General features: G+C 38.1%; 1 protein-coding gene across 1 annotated transcript in view; it reads right to left on the reverse strand.

The window, feature by feature from the left end:
* The window catches only part of LOC132274241 (exocyst complex component SEC6), a 37,426-nt gene that overhangs the window by 8,304 nt on the left and 12,217 nt on the right, over nucleotides 1-16,905 (reverse strand). Inside the window, exons 10-18 of the mRNA XM_059775482.1 lie at nucleotides 16,562-16,669; nucleotides 16,260-16,398; nucleotides 16,120-16,164; nucleotides 7,316-7,371; nucleotides 5,991-6,099; nucleotides 4,786-4,926; nucleotides 4,493-4,672; nucleotides 1,693-1,776; nucleotides 1,514-1,600 (exon numbers count right to left, since the gene is read on the reverse strand). Coding sequence (XP_059631465.1) covers nucleotides 1,514-1,600; nucleotides 1,693-1,776; nucleotides 4,493-4,672; nucleotides 4,786-4,926; nucleotides 5,991-6,099; nucleotides 7,316-7,371; nucleotides 16,120-16,164; nucleotides 16,260-16,398; nucleotides 16,562-16,669 — 949 coding nt within the window. The remainder of the gene's footprint in view (nucleotides 1-1,513; nucleotides 1,601-1,692; nucleotides 1,777-4,492; nucleotides 4,673-4,785; nucleotides 4,927-5,990; nucleotides 6,100-7,315; nucleotides 7,372-16,119; nucleotides 16,165-16,259; nucleotides 16,399-16,561; nucleotides 16,670-16,905) is intronic.

A 16,905-nucleotide genomic window follows, 5' to 3' on the forward strand; every position in this document is an offset into this window, starting at 1 on the left:
TGTGAAGAAGGGAGTTTAGCAAGGGGCTTGTCTTCTGTACTGGGAGTAAAGTAAAATGTTAGTTTAATGATTTCTTAAATGAATAGGTTTAGATTACGGCTTTCCTACTGGGCATTAGATGTCCATACCTGCTATTATATAGATGCACAAAGATCAGAGGAAAATCGAGCCTAAAAAAGCAAAACATGAAGAAATTGGAAGTTGACGAGAATCTAGGATTAGTATATGATTTTGGAGGGTTACGCCTTTGTGCGTCTAATGGTGTCTTTGGCTTGAAAGAAACAGGAGATCCTTTGAAGAAAAGGAAGCTTCTATCTCCGTGCCTAAGTTCTCCATTATTACCAATCTTTTTTGTTGGTTAAAGGGAGAAATTATAGATCTTTAGAGGAGATTGTAGATTTTTTGGACTCCTTGAGAGTGTAGAGGCCCTATTTGGCCTTGTGTATTTCTCTTGGGACGCATTCCCCTTTTGTGGGTTTTTTTTTTTTTGATAAATAAAATTGCATAAAAGCACTCAAAAGGGGAGTGCATCCCAAGAGAACTACACAAGGCCAAATAGGGCCTCTAGACATTCAGGGAGCCCAAAAAATCAACCACCCTTTTGAGGGCTTTTTATACAATTTTAATTTTACTTATAAATAATAATAAAGAGAATAAATTGCTGCTGAAAACCTAAAGAGAATCTATCTGTATTATGTATATAAAAGAGATTTTGTAAGCTTAATGTTCTATAAAAACTACACTTTCATTAAATGATGCGTCAAAGATGACAATTCTCACACCATTATTTCTGTTGTGCGGGAATTTGGTCATGACAGATATAGTTTCACCACTACGCGAATGCTGCAGTTCCAAATTTTCACACCGTTAATGACTGTCACTCTCTAATTTGGACACATTCCAAAGTTGGAATAGTACACATAACTAGATAATTAACAAATGGAGTAACACAATTACAATGGGAGATCCAAAATACTAATAGAAGTTCTATAAGGATCATATGTGCAATCTAATTATCCATAGTAGGAACAACTAAACCTTCTAGAAAAGCTCCATTCCAAAAATTGAAAAAATGGGCAAGCAAAACTCATGATTTCGCATTTACTATTTCCATAGAACGCCCACCCGGGGGGGGGGGGGGGGAGCGGCGGCCGGGGAGGGGGGGTCGCTGTTCTTTCAAGAACAACACGATCACTTCTTTTCTAAGAAGCTTCGTTGGGTCTTTAAACCCAAACCTCCTTCTTGGGGGGCCTCATGTAGATAATACTTTTGCTACACAACTCAACCAAGTTCAAAGTCTTTTTATGATAATAGTTTCGTGGTTTCGTCACAAGAAAATTAGGTGTTTGAAGTCCAATAGGATTGCATCAGTGTAACATGAAAATCATAAGAAATCTAAAGCTCATAAAATAAGACTGCATCACTGAGCATGTAAGATCACAGCAGCTCAGAATTAATTTTAAAAAGTGTGAAAAAAAAAAAAAAAAAAAACAACACAGAATGATTGTATAACCTGCTCAGCGTAACTGTGTGGCAGGGCTTCTATGGTGCTGTTACTTAGCTCCATCGCAAGATCGTAGCAGCGCAGGTTGTTGTTTATCTGTCATCATGGAATGTTAATTCGATATACAATGCTTTCCACGAAAGACATTAGATGTAAATACAAGCTACCCATCAACAAAATTCACAGACCATAGCACATAAAGATTCTAGACCAATCTCAGAAGCAGGCTCTTCCATTCTCTGCCTTTCAGCTGCTTGAAAATCAATCATTACCTGAGGAAATACATTGCATACAGAGATCCAGTCAAAGCTATTTAGAACTGGATCTAAAACCACAAATATGTTTCCTAGAGCTAGTGAAGATAAATTATCACAAATAAAATTAGAGCATTTCTAAACACTGATAAATGACATCATGACACAGCTATCAAGAGATAAATGAGTTCAAGCAATGTCAACGTCATTCAGGTGACCCAGTCACATACACAATTATAAAGAGGACTTGGGAGGGGGGGGGGGGGGGGGGGGGGGGTTGGTTTTTGGAAGGGGGGGTTGGAAGGAACACTGGTCCAAATATTCAGTACTATCATGGTGCATAAGTGTAGCCACCACAGATGGAGCAAAAAGTGACCACAACTAAAATTATCTTCCTATTCATGATTCAAGATTCTGAAGTTCTGGAGAAGTACTTTGGAATTTTGTGGTTCATTTATCATGCAAGTTACAGTTCTAAACAAAGAAAGTAAAGCACCATTCTAAAATTTTGAACTTCCGAAATATAAAATTGTAATTTTGTATTTCTTTTTCAATGAAAATAGAACTGTTAGGTCAATAGGACTTATGCTGGCATATTTCGTGGATAAAAAATAGACTGTAATTTTGTTTTATTTTTAGTTTAGCTTGAATATTAAAATTAGTTACCACTTGGTCATGATCAAAGATGGGATGCAAGTTTAAACTAAGGACAGAATCGTAATCTTTGACATAAGGGTACAAAGGTAAAATGACCCTACCATATACACTCAAAAAATTAGGTTTCATACATTCATATATTAGAGTTTCATGATTACATGTTTTGATTTTGAAATAACCTAATTGAATTGCATACAAGTGTTTTCCATAAACTTGCTAAATCTAAAAAATTTCGAAGAAAAGTGCAAAAGCACTTCGATTGATCGACCTATCAACCAAAGGCTGATGGCTGCATGTTGATCGATCGACATTAATTCCGATCGGTCAAGATGTCCGGAACAACAGTTTCCTTTCAGTTTTGAAACACTAAAACCATGTCCTCTCTACAACTTTGTTTTGTCTATTACCAATACCCTATTACATCAGAAACATAGACATACAGATAGACACAAAAGCTAGAGAAATTTTCTGCAATGTATATGTATATATATTTCTTTTAGCATTCATCAATCACATTGCATAAGAATGGTGGGTGTCACATATGAGTGTTGACATCTTAACTTTTGCAGAGCTGTATTGAAGAGTTCAACACCAAAAAACAATCAGTCAATCAAGATTGGAGTGGATGACTAGTGTAGATATTGGAATTGCTATTGAGAAGCAGATTCGTGAGGAGCGAAGTAGCGGACTGTGTGCCTCGAGATTCAAGTGGGGTGTTTGGTGGACCAGTCTATATCAAGAGATAACTAAGGGTTCTGAGGTATGTGAACTTTAACCTAGTGTACTATCTCATTGTGACAGTAGACATTTGATCTAACTGGACTAGGTCCCGTGAATTTTCCCGTTTGAATTTTTCATATATAATCTTAGTGTCCATTGTTCATGTTTTACATCACCTTAATTTACTTTTAATTGACATTGTTATGATTAGCATGATGGATGGATTGACATTGTTCCCGTGAATTTTCCCGTTTGAATTTTTCACATATAATCTTAGTGTCCATTGTTCATGTTTTACATCACCTTAATTTGCTTTTAATTGACATTGTTATGATTAGCATGATGGCTGGATTGATATTGTTCCCGTGAATTTTCCCGTTTGAATTTTTCACATATAATCTTAGTGTCCATTGTTCATGTTTTACATCACCTTAATTTACTTTTAATTGACATGATGGATGGATTGATATTTAATATTTAGTGTTAGTTTACATTTGAATTTTCAGCAAGTTGGTTAAAAATTCAAAAAGTAGTTAAAATTTATTAAAGCTGCCATCAAGACCTATTTTACACCCCTCCCTGTAGGTCTAGATCACGAATCTTACTCTCTATCAGAGCTTGGGGTTCTGATCCTTACCCCATCAAGACCATACAATCTTTTATAGGAAAGTGAGAAATCCCCAGGTTTTGAAATCACTACTTCGAGTGTAAGAGAAATTGAACCCAAGTATGCTATTTCATATTCAAAGAGGATTAGACAAAGACATTATGGAAATCAGACAGTTCTTATATGAAGAAGGTCGAGCATAAATTGGTGGAAAGCTTGGTTGAAAAGAACAATCATTCCATGAGAAGTAATTGAAAGAAAGGAAGTTTAAAATTTAAATAGGTTCTTAGTATAATAATCATATGACTAGGCCTGTAGATAAATAATATTGCAAGGATTTTTTTTTTTTTTTTTTTTTCTGGGGGTGGGGAAGAAAAAAAGGAGAGGATATTAACAAATCAACAAAGACCTAAAATCAAAACACTTAGTTTGAAAATAGAGGAGAGGACAATAGGTAAATTGATGTGACTACAAAAAATGTAAAATTTAGACATAATTGACATGACAAAATAATCAAAGTTCAAAACACAATTGAACTCTCGTCTTCTACGTGGTCAAGGATGAAAAGACTGGACATTTAAATTAGGTCCGCGTCAAGCAGTCTGGGAACATCATTTTCAATGATGAGCCAAGAAGTGATAAATGCAATGAACTATGAAAAAAGGGCCAAATAGCACCACCGCCCCCTTAAAATAGGTAGCGGATGGCTTCCATTTTCTAATATTACAAAATCTGTGAAGCTACACTTGCCTGAATAATAGCCAAAGCGATTCTGTATAACATGACATCAGTGCTATTCTCTCGAACAATTTGCACTTGCTCTCCAAGGATCCTAAATAAATCAACAGCAGCTGGCGTATATAGCTTTCCATCTTCTGTTTTCTTTGGTGGCTGTACTTTATCAGCCTCAAGGATATTCAAGTACCATTTCTGATAACAAAATAAGAGCAGAAGGAAATAGTAAAATGAGAAAGAGAGGACATCTGAACAATATTATAAAATAAATAATAAACTAATGAATCCATTCGATAACATATAGTTACCCTTGTAGTGGCTTGCATTCTTTCTACATAAGAGTTCATAAGGGGATCCATTGCACCACTCTCAGAACAAACTTGAGCCAAAGACTCGTCAACACCAAGCCCAATCAGATTATCTTGGTATTCAACAACCCAACCAGTTACCTGATTGCAACAAGATAGATGAATTAACAAAAGATTACAACTGGAAAAGAACATCAACAACATTTACGAGGAAAGATTAAATAATTTTTATGGAAGAGGAAACAAAAGACACCATGAACACATAGTGAAATGGAAAAACCATATACAAGTTAAAAGAAATTGCTATTCAAATGAAATACTAAAATTAGTTTTTATTCCACAATTAATTTTACTTTAATTGCTTTTCAACTAAAGTACCACGAATACTGTTATATCTTGGTAGTCAGATACGATGTTTGTTCTTTGGTGCTATGCAAATCAAAATTGACAGGTAGAGCATAAGAGTTGGTGTTTGCAACAAGGATACTGCATCTTCCAACCAGGATTTGGATATTTCATAAGACTCAAAATGTGACGGGCTGTGCAGTACACATCAAGACATGGCAAATAGTCATGTAATTGCCATGTAGCCTAAAATGCAAGTAAATTTTTTAATTTTATTAACAGGAAAAACAATCCCCAATTAGGAAGAGTACATAGTCCACATAGAGGGTAATGCTAGGGGAAGGGAAAGACCCAAAGTAATGTGGCTAGAATTAGTAAGAAAGGATATGTTAACATGTGGTTTGATTGAGGCTATGGCATTATATAGTGCGGAATGGAAAACTAGGGTTTGTGTAACCGATCCTAAGTAGTTGAGAAAAACACTTTGTTGAGTTCAGTAGGGAACCCCAACACCCAAAAACCCGGGGGGGGGGGGGGGGGGGGGGGGGTGTTGTGGGGTGGAAAGAAAAGAAGAGAACAGTTTGATAAGTAAGATTAAAGGATTGTATTCCAAAATAAAGCACCAGAGTGAGGAAAATCCCTTTTATGAGACTGGTCCACCTTTGTCCCATAGGCTTTGGGTTTTAACTCTCAAGCCCTAGGTCAAGGTTTCAAGACTGGTAGAGAGAAAAGAAAGGGAAAAAGAAAAATCCCTGTGTGAAACCCTTATCATAGCAACAATGGTTTCAAGACAGAAATGATCTAAAATCCAAATGAAACCCTTTTCAAGACTGAAATTATCTAAAGTCCAAATGAAATACCTTTAAAATCTCTATATTTGTTAGATCATTTGCCCGGTCACTGAGCAATCTCAGCCATTGAATAAACCTCTCAGTATAAAGATTTACCATGAGCTGGAATATTTCGTATCTGCAAGCAAGAACAACAAATACAATAAAATAAATAAATAAATAAGAGCAAAAAATATTCATCAAAAAAATCTTCACATATTAAATAGTAAATACCCATAAGTTCAACTATATCAACAAGCACATGTGAATACATGCACGGATATATGAGAAGCAGCAACTAAAATTGAGCTATCCGGATTATCACTATGGGAATTCATGACCTTACCAGCACTACGTAAGAACATTAACATGGCATTCTAAGTATATTTGTACAGTTTTTACAGTCACCCTTTGATGTGCAGCCATGTCATTGCACCAACAATTAAACAGACAGGAGATCAAACTAAAAAAAGAGGAAGACAAAAAGACAAAAACATATACATTAAAAAGGACATTTATACATTACATGCCCCAACTTCAGCTGCAGTACGCATTCACAGATACATAAACATGCACAAATCTCTTGTTGTCAGTATCTTGACATAAACAATTCAATACATTTTAAAAGAAAATAGTTACATATAGAAATATCCCATTTTAACAGTATCTTATAAGATACATGATAGTCATCATACATGCAGACTAATGAGTTAAGTTATATTGGTACCCAACTGGTTTATTTCAGCAGCTTGTATACCGCACAAACCATGTAAAATTCTACCACAATGGGAACAAAACAAAAAATGTCTGGAGGATTTGTTTGTTTACAGAAGTGTTTTCATGAACTAGACAGGAATAAGAAGGGCCAGTTGAAATATTTAGTACTGTGATCGGGATCACTGTCTACGTTTTGACATCTTGATGCATCGCACTCTGGAGCCTGGAGTCTGGACGTTGATCAATCTTTATGCTTCCCAACACCTATAAAATCCATTTAATTTTGGAGGCTACAGACTCAAATGATTCGTCCCCTATTTAAGCAATGCAACTAATATAGAAGCTAAGTTTTCAGATATAGTCATCACTACCAGTATTTTAGCATCTTTAATTTCCAGTCATCCCGAATTGTGTTTTCACTCAAAAGTAACTAGTTCCTAGGGTGCACAGGCAAGATGCAAAGTTAAGCAATTTAACGTAAAAAAAATTGATATGCAGCAGTGGATTCAGAAAGTAAATTGAATTTGGAAAGCAACAAAATCATTCTAACATTGAACTGCAAATTTGATATTTCACCAAAAGCTTTACACAAAACCAGATAACACAAGTATAAATATATTGAAGACAGCAGGACAAACCTTGGAGGAAAACAAGGAGCCACAAAATCGTATATATCTCCAAGCTCTTCTCCAATCTGAAAGTCAATTAAGCGAACTGAAGGTTACCATGAACAAAAGATGAGGCTTTTATCGAAAAAATAAAATTAAAATTAAGGAATTTAGTATCAACATTTGACACTTATAGAGTTTTGTATATACCATGAATATTTCAGTAGACAAAAGACTCAAGCCATATCATTTGAAATTTGCATAAAATTAGAACAAAATATGAATATTATTGGTTCTTAGTGCTGATGTGGATGATGGAGCCTGAAAAAATGACAAAGGATCCAGAGAGATAGGCCTAGGCGGGAAGCCGCGTAAACTCAAAAGGGAGAGAAGAGAGATGGCAATGTGTATAGCCCCTCAAGTTACCAGGTGTACAAAATATGGTGAGGTAATGGTTGAGAGGCTTTCAAGAAATATTGAGTGCTTTAATTATAAATGGCTTGGATTGATATCCCCGCTAAATGTGGATTCATGGCCTTGATATAGTGATGAAGTATGGCTATTTATAGGTAAAGACCATAGTGTAAAAGGGGGTCTGAAACACCACATAGTTATTGACACCTGACAAGGGGGTCCATGCAAGTCTAAAATGACATAATAGGGAAGCAATTAGGGCTAAGTACAAGACTAGTGATGTAGGACAAGAGAGCAGCCTTTAATAGCTAAGAACTCAAAGAATTCAGAGTCTGAAAGTTCAAGAACTAGGGCAGAAATTTGGAGGTTTGATAGTAGAAATGTAGAAAACCAAAGAAGAAGTGGTTGTTAATTAAAATAAACAGAGCTATGGTTCAAAATATTAGTAGAGAGAAAGGATTGAAAACAACAAAAACCTACTGGAATCACACCAACAGGTCCAGGTATCACACCTAGAGAAGGCCTCACACCCTCAAAAATTGTGAATCACTCACAAAGAAATCTCAAAGATATTTTTATTCATTCCTTGACTGCCTCAGCAAGTTTACATCATACCCTTCTTATAGCAACTTATGACCCTCAGATTACCCCATGATTGAGGTAATCAAAAGTTGACTCTATAGCATAATAAAAGTAATCACCCCGTAATTGAGGTAATCAATATTTGACTCTAGCATAATAAAAGTAATTACTATGGACGGATGTAATTTGATCGAAATTGATGCAAGCTACCATAATTATGCAATTTGACCAAATCCCCCTAATTATGCAAGACTCCAAGTGGAAGCTACCATAATTATGCAATTTGACCAAATCCCCCTAATTATGCAAGACTCCAAGTGGACCCATCGTCTAGCATGTGCCAAATTAAGGTTCAAGCCTTAGAACCCTCCTTGCCACGCCTTTTATATACCTTAAAAGGCTGCTGCCACTGTTCTCTATCAACTAGACATGACTCAATGTGGCAATTAGTATTAGCTGGGTAAGTGTGGTGGCACATCAGATGCAATATGACCATGGTTTAGGCACAATGAGGGTTATAAAATGCTTGATGTGATAGCAAGCTGCTGCTGCTATCCTTCTTCTCTTCATTTAACAATCTGCATTTCTATATTTACAGTCATACTAGCCAAAGAAATTCTACTTAGGTGAGCTGAATCCTTCCCTCCATTAAAAGATTAAACCCAGCAACTCAAGAATCAGAAAGCCTAGCCATGTTACAGTTCACGGGTACTATTCACAGCTCCCAAAACAGCACCCAAAATTTACTTTCCTTGCCTTATTAAAATCTCAAATATCTCCATCAACGTTTAGCCATAAAAAGAGATTAGAAATCACCCTCCAAAGATCCTTTTAAAAGCCATTCAACATTGATTATGGTACAAAGTTTTAAGAGATTGTTCTCCACACTCGTCTAACAACAAAATATTTCAAGGCAAGAGTGATGAACAGATGGCAAACCATTTCTTGGTTCACCTTTTGGTCGTGAGGGTGTTGTTGGATCTTCTGGTACCCCTATTTGGTATTTATTGGGTTTTTCCTAGTTCCTTTGCTGTGGTGCTGACTAGTCGAAATGGGGAAGGGGGCTAGAGTCTGCAGAAAGCTTCGCCATGTGAGGTAGTCGGCACCCGTAGGGCTACGGTTGTGTGTTTATATGGTAATGAATAGAGAGTCCCTTCAATATTTAATTTTGAATCTTAAGTTCTTAGTTTATGTTCTCTGTATTTATGATATCGGGGAGACCTTTTGTCAATCATTTTTTGCAAAGTTTGGTAAGATGTGGATATACTTTCTACAGGTTAATATATGTGTAATTCGTGTGTACATGAATTGGCCCCTTGACTCTCTATAGTGAAACTTTACCAATCGAGCTTATGAAAAAGGAAAAAAAAAAAAAACAAAAAAAACAAAACTTCTTTACCAATCAAAAAGAAAATTCCACAATTTGACCTTGACAAATAAACAAGGCAAACTTTGATTTCAGAAGGTACTCTTTTTCCATTGTGTCACATTGACACAATTCAAACATTTGTGGGGCTTACTTTAAGAGTCCCTTTCATCGTTTAAGAACTGTTTTCATTGTTTATTTCAGTCAAAACATATATCTGAATCAAAACTGTGTGAAAGGAAATCTACCATCTTTTAGATACTAGTATGACTATTATATTTTACTATACTCTGCTAACTTTCCCTTTTTTAGAGATGCAAAACCCTTTTTGAAGGCATCACATTTCAATTTCAAAGTGAAAGGATAAGAGAATAATAATAATAATATATGACGTCACTGTGGGCGATTTCACCCCACTAGGGGCGATTTCAAGGCGATGGTGACTTTGTCCTTTTCTTTCTTTTCTTTTTTTGTTTTCGTTCGTGATAAAATCTTATTTCGAGATTGCAAGGATTCCAAGAATTTCAACAATTGGGGATGTGAAGTCGGCAGTTCCACATCGAAGACCGTCTTTGTATATCGACGGGGAGTCCGTCGCAGGGAGGAAATCAGTTCTCTCATCTTGCTTGGTCGGGCGTTTTGACAAGGAAGTTGGGGGCTGTGATTGTGTGGAGGAATGGGCTGCGAGAGCATGCAATATGTCCTGTGGAGTGGGGGTTACTCCATTACCTGATTCACTGCTCCTTTTCAGGTTTCCTTCTCAGGCCGAAGCCCAACGTGTGTTGAAGGAAGGCCGGCGTCAATGGGGATCTGCAACCCTGCGGATTGATGTATGGTCTTTTAGGGTTGGTTGTTGCGGCGTCCTTAGAGAAAAAGGTCTCAAACAGATCCGGCTGTTTGGACTTCCCCTTCATCTATGGTGTCACAATTTATTTGTTGAAGTAGGGCAGTTGTGTGGCGGATTTGTGGGAGCTGTTGCTGATGAAACAAGGGATGCCAAAAGTGTTCAGATTACAGTGAGAATAGGATCGACCTATCCGCAATTTGTGTTTATTAATGATGATACTTTCTATTATAAGGTGGCGATCTGAGAAGAAATTGCGCCGGCGTTGGTTCCCTCGACAGAGAGTATTGAAGGCGGCGACGGGCCTCATCATATACCGGAGAAAGAATGGGTGCGAGGAAGATCAAGCAAACGACACGCGCCGGTCACGCGCGTCATAGTTGACACGGATAAATTAACACGTGGCGCTTATAGAGCCTCAAATCCAGATTCGACCCTATCCTTATCTACAAGGGTTGGTGAGGAAGCTGGGCTGGGCCGTACAGATTGGCCTAAAGTTGATTTGGGCCAGAGGGGTTATGGTCAAACTAAAGCGTTAAGGTTCAAGCCTGATTTTGGGCCTAAGCCAGCCCACACTAAAAAACGAGTTCTTAGAGGACCCAACTCATTTTTTGTGTCAGTTCTTAACGAATCAGATCCAAGGAAAGCCCATGTTCACACTCAAACCCATTATCAAAATCTCTCCTCTTCTTCATTTCAACGTCGGACTGAGAAAGAAAAGTGGAATCGGCCGGTTGCCTCAGCTAGTCGACAGGGTACCCGATGGACTCGTACTGAAAAATAGAAATGGGTAGCACGCTCTCCTTCTCCTTCTCCTTCTCCAGGTTCGATCTCTGTATCTCATCCTAAGAGCTCATCTTCTACCCCTTCTTCGTGTGAGGTGATGGGAAAAGGTGAAGGTGGAGTGGAGGATCGTTTGGATCAAAGGAGAGATCTTTCTGAAGCCATTGTTCCACGGGATGCAGAATCATCGTCCTCATTGACCAAGTCCGAAAGTATTGATTGTTCCAACGGGGTTACAGTTTGTGTTGGACGAGACCTTCATTTTAAGCTAACAGATGATTTAGCCGTGTCTTTACTTAATGAACTTAAGCTCTGTGTTGCTCTAGAAGGCTTAAATGGTCTACCCTCCGTGACTAGGACAAACTCTACCCATGATTTGATGACAAATTTTACGGATGACCCTGGAACAGAGTTGAATCTGCAATTAAACTTGTATCAGAATAGTGTTGAAAGCAAAGGGGAGGACTTTGAAGATCAGTCTCAACAGATCTGTCCTCTTGCCTTGGATATTGATCAATCTGATGTGGACATTATGGAACCCTTAGCAACTGTACACCCTGATTGCTTAGAGATGGTTAACGATTTGGGTATGGACTAGGTATTGGATAATATTGGCGAGGTCAGCGAAGCTTTGGGTGTCTCCTCGGAAGGAGATGATGATCAAACACAAACCATTCTTCATGATATTGTGGCAGGAAACAATAATACAGATACCTCTAAAAGCACAAAAGTTGTTAAATATAAGAAACATGCACATCGGAAAGGTGATCAGGAGGTTAAGAACCTTATTTTTAATGTAAATTACAAAGCGAAGAATGGGGTGAATAAAGAAAGGGGAAGGACTAAAAGTGGGAAGCAGGGAGGAGGGGCACTGATCATTTTTGGTTCTCAATGAAGATACGAATTATTACATAGAACGTCCGTGGATTAAATGATCCGGACAAAAAAAAGGTGGTTAAAGTTGCTTTGAAGAAGTGGAATGCCCATGTTATTTGTTTGCAAAAAACCAAGTTGGCTTCTATTTCTGGTGATGTGGTTAGAAGCCTTCGGGGAAGTAGGTTCGTGGATTGGGAAGCCTTGAACGCCTCTGGTACATCAGGTGGCATTCTTATTATGTGGGATCGTAGATGGATGTCCAGAATGAATATCTGGAAAGGGCTTTTTTCTTTGTCATGTGTGTTTCAGATGGAAGATGATAATTTCAGTTTTTCTGGAGTTTATGGACCCGTTATTGATTGTGATAGACCTGTTTTTTGGCAGGAACTTAGTTACATTAAGGAATTGTGGTCGTTGCCTTGGTGCTTAGGCGAGGATTTCAATTATGTTCAGTCTCCATTTGAGAGATCCACAGGGGGGAGGTGGTCTTCAGAGATGACCCAGTTCTCTGATTTTATTGATGGTCACCTTCTTATTGATTTGCCTTTGGAAGGGGCAACTTTCACTTGGTCTAGCGGCAGAGAATCAGTTACTTTATCGAGGCTCGACAGATTCCTGATTTCTAGAGATTGGGAGGAGAAGTTCCCGGATGTCGCTCAGGCAGCTTTGGTTAGAGTCACGTCTGATCATGTGCTCTTAGTTCTTGATTATGGAGGTCTGAGATCTAGACGGACTCCATTTCGTTTCGAAAATATGTGGTTGAGAGCTGAAGACTTCCAAGGGAAGGTCCGGTCCTGGTGGGAGAAACCAGTGTTTACTGGCTCTACTAGTTATGTGCTTGCTAAGAAGTTTCAGATTCTCAAATTTGAGCTTAAGAAATGGAACAAAGAAGTGTTTGGGAATCTTGAATGGAAGAAAAATAGAGTCCTGGCTGAAATTGCTGAGATTGATCGTCTTGATGAGACAGGGCAAGTCACGGAATCTCTTCGCTCTTGAAGAGTGTCTTGTCAGGCAACTTTTGCTGAGATTGCTACTATGGAGGAGATTTTGTGGCGTCAGAAATCTCGGGCTTTGTGGCTTAAAGAAGGTGACCGCAATACTAAATTTTTTCACAAGCTTGCTAACGCTTATAGAAGATACAATAACATTGGGCGTATTCGTGTGAATGGTTTAGAGCTGCGGAAAGAAGATAAGGTGTGTGGGGGTATTGTTTCTTTTTATCAACAGCTCTATAACGAGACTTTGGAGTGGAGACCAAAACTTAATGGTTTGCATTTTGATGCTATTTCTACGCTGGATAGTGATATGCTTGAGGTTCCATTCTCTGAAGAGGAAGTTCGCAAGGCGTTATCCAGTTGTAATGGTGATAAAGCTCCAGGGGCAAACGGATTCACTATGCAGTTTCTGAAGGAGAGCTGGGAGGTGGTGCGTAATGAGGTAATGGGCACTTTTCAGGAATTTCATTCTCATGGCACATTTGAGAAATCATTAAATGCATCTTTCATTGCTCTTATTCCTAAGAAGGGTAACGCCTCTGACATTAAGGACTTCCGGCGAATTAGTCTAGTGGGGTGCATGTATAAGCTTATTGCCAAGGTCCTTGTTCTTAGAATGCGAAATGTTTTGGATGGAATTATCTTAGAGTTACAAAATGCTTTTGTTGGTGGTAGACAGATTTTAGAATCCGTTCTTATCGCAGGAGAATGTGTCGATTCCAGGTTGAAAAGTGAAGTTCCTAGTGTTTTATGCAAACTTGACATCGAGAAAGCTTATGATCACGTGAATTGGAAATTTCTTCTTCACTTGCTTCGGAGAATGGGGTTTGGGGATCGATGGATAAAATGGATTGAATCTTGCATTTCATCAGTTATGTTCTCTGTGCTTGTGAACTACTCTCCTGCTGGTTTTTTCCCGAGTTCGCGTGGTTTGAGACAAGGAGATCCTTTGTCGTCCTTCCTTTTCCTTATGGTCATGGAAGGATCAAGTAGATTAATGAAAAAGGCAGAGGATTTGGGGTACATAAGAGAGATGTTGTTAATCAGATTGAGATATCCCATTTGTTGTTTGCAAATGATACTTTGGTTTTCTGTGATGCTGATGTTTCCGAACTCAGGTATTTGAGGTGCATTCTTACATGCTTCTAAGCAGTGTCTGGTCTTAAGATTAATGTTGGAAAGAGTGTGCTTGTCCCAGTGGGGGAGGTTTCCGATATTTCCTCTTTAGCTACTGTTCTTGGGTGTGGAGTAGGTGCTTTTCCACTCCCTTATCTAGGATTACCCTTGGGAATCTCCTCCATTAGAGTGGGGACTTGGGATCCAGTGATTAACAGGTATGAAAAAAGATTAGCGGGATGGAAAAAACAGTATCTTTCGAAAGGGGGGAGGTCACTCTTATTAAGAGCACCCTCTCGTCCCTTCCCACATATTTCTTATCTCTGTTTCAAATCCCGTGCTCTGTTACTGAACGAATTGAAAAAATTCAGAGAGATTTTATTTGGGGTGGAAAAGGAGAGGAGTTTAAGTATCATCTTGTTAATTAAGAGCAGGTTTGCAAACCGTTAAAGTTTGGCGGGTTAGGTATCCGGAAGTTGGTCTCTTTTAATAGAGCCTTATTAGGGAAGTGGTTATGGAGGTTCGGTAAAGAGCGTCATCGACAATGGAGAAGAGTTATCTCGTGTCGTTTTGGGGAGGAGAGTGGAGGTTGGTCTTCTCGTCCTGTTTCTATTACTGGGGGCGTTGGCGTTTGGAAGTTCATTCGGAAAGGTTGGGATGTGTTTTCCACCCATATTCGGTTCAAGGTTTGTAATGGTATGAATGTTAGATTTTGGGAAGATTTATGGTGTGGTGATCAGTTGTTGTCTCTTTCCTTTCCTCATCTCTTTAGCATTGCCGAGAATAAGCATGCTTATATAATTGACTTTTATCATCTTGATAACAGTGGAGTTACGTGGGATGTGCGTTTTAGGCATTCTTTTCAGGATTGGGAGATAGCAGAAGTTTGCGTCTTTTTGGACCTATTGTATAGACAGAAGGATGTTGGCAGAGGTTGTGATGATATTTTGTGGACCCCCTCTCTTCATGGTAGATACGAAGTTCGATCCATGTTCTTGTGTTTGTCCAATTTTATTGGGCATAATTTCCCATGGAAGTGTATTTGGCGCTCTAAAGCTCCTATTAGAGTTACCTTCTTTGTTTGGACTGCTACCTGGGGAAAAATTCTAACATTGAATAATCTGCGTAAGAGAGGTAATACCATTGTTAACTAGTGTTGTCTCTGTAAAGTTGATGGTGAGTCCGTGGACCATCTTCTTATGCATTGTCCTGTTGCTTCTGATTGTTGGAATCTCATATTCAGTATTTTTAGCGTTCAGTGGGTAATGCCTAAGCACTCTTTCCAATTTATTAACACTTGGAGAAGTTGCCCTGTTTCTGGTCATGCTCGTGATTTTTGGAGGGTCACCCCACACTGTGTTTGGTGGTGTATTTGGAGAGAGAGAAATACCAGAAACTTTGAAGGGAAGGAATCGTCTTTTGCAAACCTTAAGTCCCTTATTCTTCGCTCTCTTTTCTGTTATGTTAGAGGTAGCACTTGCTCCTCGATTGATGATTTTTTTGTTCTATTGGACTCTGTTGGTCCGTAGATTTGGGTTTTGCTCTTTCGTTTTCGTTTTTGTGTATTAGGGACACGTTCCCCTTTTGAACGTTTTTCTAATATATTTTTACTTATCAAAAAAAAATTTCAAAGTGAAACTTCTCAAGCTTTCTATACCTCCATCTTATTCTTCTATAAATATTTGAAAATTCCTAAAAGGAATACTATACTCCCTTAAGAACAAGGCAAACCTTAGCTATTAATGAATGAAAGGAAAAGAAAACCATTGAAACGTGACAATCTTTTCAACGTGAAGCCTTCACAGGAGAAAAGTCAACACAAAAATGTTCAAAGTTTTTTAAGATCAGATGCACATACCTTTCGAGCTTCCTCTAGAGCTCCTTTTAGGTCCTCAAAGACTAGCTGATACATGAATTAGTTATAAAGATATCATTAAGGAAAAATTCATAATTTTCCTGTTCCATTTTAACTTGACAGATAAATTGTGAATGATGTACCTCCGATAGCAATTTGTTAAAACGTCCTTCAACTGTCTTTCTTATTTGCTCGTAGCATTTATCCTTGTAGCCTTTTCCCTGAATCTTCAACTTCTGCTGTGTAAGATTTCTAGAAGAAGCTGTACTAGTGGTAGACTTCCTGCAAGCAATAAGAAAACAGTCACCAACTTTGGATGGATTGTTGAACAGCAAGTACAACACAGTTCAATAATAGATGCGGGAGTCACAAAATGAATATCATGGGAAAAGACAAGCAACCATCTGGTAGAGAGCTAATACATAAAATTGATTAAGGTAGATACTTGGCAGTTCTACGAGGATTTGTTATTGATGCAATTGTGCCACCTCCCTCAGCCTCAGCTGCTTCCTCTGCAAGTTGCTGATCAAAGATTTCTTGCATTTCAACAACCCTATGAGGAAAATGGGGAAAAATAAGATTAATAAGGTAAAACTTGAGCAAACTGAACCCAAAATCATATATTATACATACAAGTAAATTTTGTTGAAGTAATGATACCCCCAAAAAAATACAAGAAATTAGTTTGCCATAACAAGTCATCCTTTTATTTTAGCAATATTTTCAAAAGTAAAGAGTATTTCAGTCCACATTTTTATGTAATAATCGCCAAACCAATGCCTTAGTCTC

The sequence above is a fragment of the Cornus florida genome, unplaced genomic scaffold (genome assembly GCF_030987335.1).
Source record: "Cornus florida cultivar Cherokee Brave unplaced genomic scaffold, ASM3098733v1 CherokeeBrave_3.0.0_Hap2_Chr09, whole genome shotgun sequence".
Classification (NCBI taxonomy): domain Eukaryota; kingdom Viridiplantae; phylum Streptophyta; class Magnoliopsida; order Cornales; family Cornaceae; genus Cornus; species Cornus florida.